Genomic DNA, 8,846 nt, shown 5'->3' with positions numbered 1-8,846 from the left:
TTTTTTTGAGACAAAGTCTCACTCTGTTGCTTGGGATAGAGTGCTGTGGCATCAGCCTAGCTCACAGTAACCTCAAATTCCTAGGCTCAAGCAATCCACCTGCCTCAGCCTCCCAAGTAGCTGGGACTACAGGTGTGTACCACCATACCCAGATAATTGTTTCTATTTTTAGTAGAGACAGGATCTCATTCTTGGTCAGGCGGGTCTTGAACTTCTGACCTCAAGCAATCCTCCTGCCTCGGCCTCCCAGAGTGCTAGGATTACAAGCACGAGCCACTGCACCTGGCCTGAGAATGACCATTTCCTGACATCTGAGGATTTCTTTCTTTTGTTCACCCATTTGCTGTTGACTTTAAAGAGCAGAGGGTGAGCAAGGAATACAAATGTGGAAGAAAAATGAAATTATGTATTTGTGCCTTGGATCAGAGAGTTCCCCAGACCCCGTTTGGAATCACCGTTCCCTGAGGGAGCACATTGGCTCAGTTGATGTTTTCCAGGATTGGGCTTTGAGCATGGCGCAGTTCTCTCTCTGTGCCACGAGGGTCAGCTTCCTACACTGGGCAGCTTGTAAAGTCAGATAGGGCAAGGGCGAGGTCACAGCCCCAGGAGTCTGTTCCAGCAGGAAGCTGGCCTCTTGGATGGAGCCTGTAACTCCATCCCTTGGTGTCAGATCCTAGAGATACCGGTCAAGAATAGCAGCACAGCCCTCATGGCCTATCATGCCCACAGATAGGCAGGGAGTGGGGGAGAGAGAAGGTAGATACAAATTCGCTCTCATCAGCAGGGTCCGAAAATGAAATTCAGGGAGCATTTATGGAGCTCCTACTCTTTGCTGGGTGCTGGTTGAGAATCAGGGAATGGAGCAGGCAGAGCATGTTGGCTCAGCTGCCAGGATTAGGTTGCAGTCTGGCATGGTAACAATCCAGATGGATATCCCTGTTCTCATGGAGCTGACATTCTAATTGGAGGAAAATTGCTGAGGAGATGAGGCTCTGGGAAATGGTGTGTCCTGCTCAGGGTTCGTCCCTTCCCAGAGGCAGCAGATGTGATGTGGAAAATGAGCTGAGACCCTTCTGAGTCATGGTTATAAACTCCCTCACTTCCCTCAGAGGACTGATGTGGCTATTAAGTGATGTATGTAAAACACATAAGCACCTGGTAAATGTTAGTTTTTATTACTGTTAGGATTGTAGTCATAATTGTTATTACTGTTGTTATAACAGGCCATTCCCTGTTGTGAAGGTTTGGGCAGTTTCCCCAGAGGGAGAGGGCAGGAGTGAAACTCTGTGGTCTGCAGAAGGCACCAGCTCTGCAACTTCTGGGAATTGGTTTGGCTGAGGGGCCAGAGCAGGACTGGGGCGGGCAATGTCGCTCCAGGCTGCTGAGAAAGCTGGGCAGGGTGCGCCATCTGCTGGAGCCAGGGGGAACTGCCTAGGACAGTATTCTGGCCCCACCTTTGTTTTACACATAGGGAAACGGAGGCCCCAAGAAAGGCAGGGTCTTGCTCAGGGTCCAGTGGCAGAACTTGGGTTTAAGGTCACATGTCTCATTATTTGCTCTTTCTACTGCAGGACACCTCCGTGTCTCATCTGATCTTTGATTGCCCCTAATCCATTCTTTAGGTGTCTCTTCTGAGCTAGGTGTTGTCGGGGACTCTGGGCCCAGCCCCTATGCTGATTATCCCTCGTGCGTGCGTGTGTGTGTGTGTGTGTGTGTGTGTGTGTGTGTGTGTGTCTGTCTCTCCCTCTCTCCCTCTCTCTCACACACACACACACACACACAATGGTACTTACTAAGCCCCACCCTGGGTGCTTTCTGGGCACTTCCTGCCAATGTCAGTTACCTTCTAAAAGCATTACATGATAACTTGGGTTTATAAAAACTTCAACCATTACAAAAATATAGACTTAGAAAACAGAAGTTTCCCTTAATCACAAAGAACCACAGTTGACAAGGTTGATATGTATTTTTTCAGATTTGTTTTTCATACATCTGCTATTTTTCCCCACAGAAACTGAGTTTTATTTCAGGTGTTGTTTTGCAACTTGTATTTTTCAATTGACAGTTTTATCTCAGACATCTCGCTGTGTCAGTACAGGTCTATCTGGCACATTTCTTTTTATTTATTTATTTACTGACACATTGTAATTGTACATATTAATATGTATGGGGTACAATTTGTTTTTTTTTTGTTTGTTTTTGAGACAGGAGTCTTGCTCTGTAGCCCTGGCTACTAGAGTGCAGTGGCTTCATTATAGCTCACTGCAACCTGAAACTCACAAGCTCAAAGTGATCCTCCTGCCTCAGCCTCCTGAGTAGCTAGGACTACAGGTGAGTGCCACCATACCTGGCTAATTTTTTCTATTTTTAGTAGAGACGGGATCTCACTCTTGCTCAGGCTGGTCTCAAACTCCTGAGCTCAAGTGATCCTTGTGCCTTGGCCTCCCAGAGGGCAAGGAGTATAGGTGTGAGCCACCACACTGGGTTGCCAATTTGATTTTTTGATATATATGTTGTATAACATTCAAATCAGGGTAGTTAGTGTATCCATTACCCCTTGCATTTGTCAGTTCTTTGTGGCAAGAACATTCAAAAGCCTCTCTTCTAGCTATTTTGTAACATGCAATGCCTTTCTGTTAACCATCATTACCCTACAATGTACTGAACTTATTTAGTTTGCAACAGTGCAAACTTATTCCTCTTGTCTAATTGTAACTTTGTACCCATTGACTAACCTCTCCTTCCTCTTTCCTCCCTCCCCAGTCTCTGGTAACCACTGTGCTATTCTCTGCCTCTGTGGTATCAAATTTTTTTTTTTTTAGATTCCATATGTGAGTGATATCACACAGTATTTGTCTGTGTCTGGCTTATTTCACTTAACCTGATGTCCTTGAAGTCCATCCGTGTTGTCACAAATGATAGGATTTCATTCTTTTTAATGGCTGAATCATATTCCCTTGTGTATATACACATTTTCTTTATCCATTCATCCATTGTTGGACACTTGAGTTGATACAATAGCCAATATTTTGGCTGTTGTAAATAGTGCTGCAGTAAACATGGGAGGGCAGATATCTCTTTGATGGAGTGATTTCATCTCCTTTGGACATATACCCAGTAGTGGGACTGTTGAATCATATGCTAGTTCTGTTTTTAATTTTTTGAGGAACCTTTATGCTGTTTTCCACAGTGGCTGTATAGCACTTTTTTTTAGTGAATACTTCATAATTCCCATAATGCCTGGCCTCCTGGTGGACATTTGGGTGGTTTCTTATAGGTTGCTATTACTGACCATGTGCAGTAAACATCCTCACAATTTAGACAGCAGGGGGTATTTGCCTGAGTGTGTCTAGAACTGGGATTTTCTAGGCCCACCCCACTGCACTGTGAAGCCCTAGAGTCGGGCCAGTGCTTAGACCCCCCTCCCTCTTCCTAACTCAGAGTCTGCCAGGTAGCCAGAGTCCATGCAATGACTGTGATTTAGTTGCCTTCAGAAAACCATAGGTACTCAATAGAGACACTAGTATCCCCCTAGCAAATTAACCTTTTATGATTATAGTAGCAATACTTCTTGTTGGCAAAGGTATAGATAAATGGGCAATCTCGCACACTGCTGGTGAGAATATAAATAGGAACAGTACTGATTTGATAAGATTTTTTTCTTCCAATTTTTATTATAAATACCACTATGCCACGTGGGAAGGCAACTTGGAAATGTGTCAGAAGTCTAAACATTATTTCACTCTTCCCTTTAGCTCAGCAACTCTGCTTATAAGAATATGCTCTAAGGAAATATTAATGGTTACGGATGGGCACAAAGATTTGCAGGAAGACTCAGTGTTTTGTACAGGGGTGGAAAATTGGAAAGTACCTGCATGTTCATTTCTAGGGGACTGATCCTAGAGTGTATCCTGGCATGTCCAAGTATGCAGGTACAAGAACTAGGAGGAGGGAGCCTTAACATGCTCTTAAGTGTTCTGAAGAGTAGGCTGTAAAATACAACGTATGGTATGATCCCAAATAAATTCTAAATGTATGTGGCTCTTCTTTACATGTGTGATTTTCTTCTCTTCTCTCTCTAGGCTGTACTATCAACCACCAGGGCTGTTACCTACCATCTCTGTAGTAAGAACTCCCAATTTCATATCTTTCCCACCCCTCATGTGACCTCCAGCCCCCTAGCTCCACGTACTACTCTATCTCCCCCTTGGAGGGGTCACAGGCATCTCACAGTTAACGTGGCCAAAAGGACTCTTAATTTCCACCCCACTTCACTCCCCAAATATTCCTCCTGTTATTATTCATCTCAGTAAACCACATCTGTCCACCTACTTATCCACTCCAGAAACCCAAATTTCCCATCCATCAAACACTGAGTCCTGTTGATTTGTTCTCCATATTACATCTGGAATCTGTCCCACCACCACCACCACCTTCCTCCACTCACCATCTTTGCACTTGAACTTCTGCAGGAGCCTCTTAACTTGCCCTCTTCCCAGCCCTGCTCCACCCAGACACCAGAGTCCTCTTTGAAGATGGACCGCTGATCGTTCCTGACCCTCAGGGACCAAGTCCGAAATGTAGTCTGGCCCCTGCTCACCTCAGCAGTGCCCTTCTCCCGCCACGCTCCAGCCTGCTGGCCCTTTCTGTTCTTCATCCCACCTCGCCTTCCCTCCCTCCCCAGAGCCTTCAAACGTGCTGTTCCCCTCACTCCGCAGCTAGATGATGCCTGTTCCTCCTCGGAGCTGAGCTAAAATGTCACTTCCTGACCCAGCCTTGATCAGGTCCTGGTGGTCCCTCCAGCACCCTCTCTTGAATCCCTGAGCACCAAGGTCATGACTTAAGTGCTAGGTGATTTTATGCCACCTCCTGTAGATGGTAAGCTCTGTGAGGGCAGGGACCATGGCTGACTTGCTCACTGCTGCATCTGTAGCACTCAGCCAGTGCCGGGCACATGATATTGATAAATGTGTATGTGTTTATCAATAACTTTACTTAAAAGTCTGAACCCATGTTCTTTAAAATGTTGATGGTGGTTGTCTAGTTGTGGAATCATGAGTGAGTGACTTTGTACTTGTTTTCAATGAGAAAGACAATAACTATCATTTTGTCAGAAAACATCAGTGCTGGGAACTGGAGCTGAGTCTTCTCTGCAGGATACACCCGGACTCACCTCTGCCTCTTTCCCCCCATCCCCACAGGCCTGAGGAGCGATGCAACAGGCATGATGGAGGTCGAGTCCTCCTACTCGGACTTCATCTCCTGTGACCGGACGGGCCGTCGGAACGCTGTCCCTGACATCCAGGGTGACTCGGAGGCTGTGAGCGTGAGGAAGCTGGCTGGAGACATGGGCGAGCTGGCACTCGAGGGTACAGGTCAGAGCCAGCAGGTCTGCCACACTCTCTGCCAGGCTCTGGGCTGGCTTCCAAGTCTCGACTGCCCACACTTCCTCAGGGAAGAAACTGCATTTAAATCAGGCCTGTCCCATGGTCAATGGCAGACAGTGCAGCCAATCTCTAGGTGGGAGGGTGCCGGTGTCTCGGGCCCCAAGGAGTCTCTGGCCAGGCATCCTAGGCTCTCCCCTTCCCCTGAAGTCCATCTGAAAGTCCTGTCAGTTCTCCTCTGAGATATATCTCAGGTCCATCCACTTCTTCCCATCCCACAGCCACACCCGGCTGACTGCAGTGCCTCCCTGCACCCCTCTGTCCTGCTCTGTGCAGCAGCCCGAGGATTCCCTTAAGCTGTCCTGTCCCATCATGCTTCTGCCAAAATATCCCCCAGGAGCATCACCCTCAGAGTGAAGCCAGACTTGTCACAGTGCCTACAGCAGTCCTGCTGTGAGCCGGGCCCTGATGCCATTTTCCCGTCGCCTCCACCCTCCAGCCACACCTGCCTATGTCTGTCTCTCAGTGAAGGCACAGGTCTTTCCGCTTTTGTCTCACTGCTTCCTCCACGTAGAACATTCGCCACCCAGTGCTGTGGCTGCCACCTCCTCACACTCAGGCCCAAGCTCAGATACCAAGCACTGGGAGGGGCTTTCCTCGTCTGTTAAACTGTCCCTTCCCAGTCACGTGACCACATCACTCTCTGACAGGGTCTCATTTGTTTAAATATGAGCTCCAGGGGAACAGAGGCCTTCTGTTCTGTCTGGCACACAGCAGGTACTTGGTAATCACAAACTGAACGAATGACTAGAGGAAACGTAACGTCTGCCACCCCAGTGTTGCCTGGGACACTTCTACTCCCCCTCCCCTCCCTCCATTCTCCCAGAGGACCCTGCTTGGCCCTGGGACCTTCCTCTGGGAAGCCTTCCCTGACCCCTGCTGCTAAGGCCTTTTCTCCTGCTCCCACAGCACCACAGGGCCGTGTCTGTTACATCACTTCTCATAGCGCAGCTGTCAGGGCACAACCCTGCCTTTCACTGTCACCCCAGTCCAGAGCTCTTGGCCCTCAGAGTGACCTATGAGTGCAAAACAGAGAAGGCTTTGTGGGGACGTGGACCCAACCCTGTCGTGTTATAGATGGACAAACTGAGGCCCAGAGAGAACAAGTTAACGTAGTTAGTGTAAGAATCTGGCTGCCTCAAGAGAGAGTCCCTGCCCGTGGAACCCCACTGCTCCGAGGCCTTCCCTATTCCAGTGGTCTGCCAGCCCTCCTTTGTCATGTGCCTCCAGCTCCTTGCAGGCACATCAGCCTCTGTGGTGTCACCCTGCTCACCCCTCCAGCCTCAGCCTCCCCTTCCTCCCCTAGGACCCGCTCACGCAGCCAGGGGAAGGTCCTTTTCTCTCTCAGAAGCCCCCATGGACCTTAACACATGAGACCCTCTGCCTGGTCCTCACCCCCACCCCCCACAGCTGGCTTCTCCTCATCCTTTAGAGACCCAGATTCCTGCTGTGGTGAGAAGCCGTCCCTGATGGCAGTGCCCCCTCCCAGACAGGGAGGCGCCTCTTCTCCCTGCTGCCTCCGTAACCCCACATAACACAATGCCCTCCTCTACACTGAGCTTCTCCAGCACAGGGTCTGTGTCTTGTGCCCTCGGTGCCTGGTGGCGTTGGGCACGTGATAGAGGTGCCTAGTTAATGGCTGTTCACTGACCGACTGAATGACCAGCAGGCCCAGCTGTCACACCAGGCATGCTGCCAGGGCTCGCTCTCAAGGCCTCTGTGTCCTTCCCCTAAGCTCTAGTAAACTTTATTTTCTGTCTCCCTCTACCTCAGCAGTTGCAGCCACTCATCCATGTACCTGGGCCCTTCTGACTCAGAATCTCTTAAGTGTTGGGGTCCTCGACATTTGCCTGCCAAGGCAACTGACATTTAAAAATGAAACCCAGGGGCTGGGTGCAGTGGCTCAAGCCTGTAATCCTAGTACTTTGGAAAACTGAGGCAGGAGATTCACTTGAGGCCAGGAGTTGGAGACCACCCTAGGCAACATAGTGAGACTCTCATTTCTACAAAAAAATAACAAAAATTAGCTGGGCGTGGTGGTGCATGCCTGTAGTCCCAGCAGCTCAGGAGGCTGAGGCTGGAGGATCACTTGAGCCCAGGAGTTCCAGGCTGCAGTGAGTTATGACTGTACCACTGCACTCCAGCCTGGGCAACAGAGTGAGACCCTATCTCTAAAAAATTAATAAATAAAAAGATTAAAAATTAAGAGGGAAAAAAAGGGGGACCTGAGGAAAGAACAGTGCTCACTGCACAGAATTGTAGCCCTCATGGTAGAGCCCCTGCAGGAGTGACTCCCAGGAGGCTATTAGCAGTGTAGTTTCCACAGGCAGGGCTGAGGCCGTGGGAATACAGGGTTCCAGGTGCCACCCCAGAGATTCTGATAGCAGCATGTTTGGGGCCTCTGCTGGCTTACAGCCTCCCAGGAGACTACGGCACGGCAGGGGAAGGGGAACCTCCCAGCCTCCCCAGGTCTGTGGCCGGTCATGTTTGTTAGCACTCCCCAAGCATGTTGTGTGCAAACCTTTGTCATTCCTTGATATTTCCTTGTGTAGGGAGCACAGAAATTTCCTTAATTGGCCTTAAAAAAGAAACAGCAGGCAAGGCATGGAGAAGTGTGAGTGCCCTGCCCACCTTTGTGGAACATTTTCTAATCCTGCTCTGAAACTGGCCCCAAGAGAGTCCTAAGGGTGCCAGTTGGAGAGGAAAGTGCTCTCCCTGCCCGAGAACGAGCCGGGACTGGCCCAGAGGAAGCATTCCCGGTGGCTGAGCCATTCCAATGTGCCAGATGACCACATTCAGGCCCTGCACCCGCCTCGTGGCCTAGGCAGAGGTTGTCGCCATCCTCCTTTATAGATCGGGAAGCAGAGGCTCAGAGACGTTCAATGACTTGCCCAAGGCCCCACAGCAAGGAAATAGAGCAGAGATCACTAGGGAATTTCAAGACAACCTTCCTGCTCATGGTGGGAGGAGGCTCGGGGACAAATAGGGCATCACAAGGTGGAAATGTTGTCTGAAGAGTAGTCTGGTTGGTCAGGCTTCTGGAGGGCCAGAAGAATCTTCTGGACCTTTGGTAAGGCACTGTCCCAGGAAAGGAGGCAGGATGGGAGTGGGCAGGCAGCAAGGTCACCACAGACTTGAGGGCCAGACCTCCAAGTTCTTCCTGCACCACTTGCTGCCGCTGCCACTAGCTGCCTGAGCGCTGGAAGGACACAATGAGGCAGCGCTGACGCTGTGGCTTTCGAAACCCTCGAGCAGTCTTACTGGAAGAGGTTGTTTATGGTGGTGGGGGCACGAGCCTTGGTGGCAGGCAGAGCTCTCTCGCTCTCTCCACCACTTGATCTTAGGCAAAACATTCACGCCTCTGAACCTCGGTTTTCTTGTGTGTATCATGACCCTAATGAC

General features: G+C 49.7%; 1 protein-coding gene across 4 annotated transcripts in view; it reads left to right on the top strand.

Annotated features, from left to right (window-relative positions):
• The window catches only part of PKIG (protein kinase (cAMP-dependent, catalytic) inhibitor gamma), an 82,912-nt gene that overhangs the window by 72,105 nt on the left and 1,961 nt on the right, over positions 1 to 8,846 (top strand). For 3 of the 4 annotated variants that reach the window (XR_001138054.1, XR_001138055.1, XM_012657947.1), the window contains exon 3: positions 5,202 to 5,375. Coding sequence is in view for 2 of the 4 variants with exons in the window: in XM_012657947.1 (XP_012513401.1) it covers positions 5,225 to 5,375 (151 nt within the window). In the remaining 2 variants the exon portion in view is untranslated. Of the gene's footprint in view, positions 1 to 4,098; positions 4,126 to 5,201; positions 5,376 to 8,846 lie in introns of those variants that run through there. The other variant, XM_012657948.1, reaches the window with a different exon arrangement.

This window comes from Propithecus coquereli, unplaced genomic scaffold (genome assembly GCF_000956105.1).
Source record: "Propithecus coquereli isolate 6110/MARCELLA unplaced genomic scaffold, Pcoq_1.0 Scaffold566, whole genome shotgun sequence".
Taxonomy (NCBI): domain Eukaryota; kingdom Metazoa; phylum Chordata; class Mammalia; order Primates; family Indriidae; genus Propithecus; species Propithecus coquereli.
This window is presented reverse-complemented; position numbering and strand designations above follow the sequence as displayed.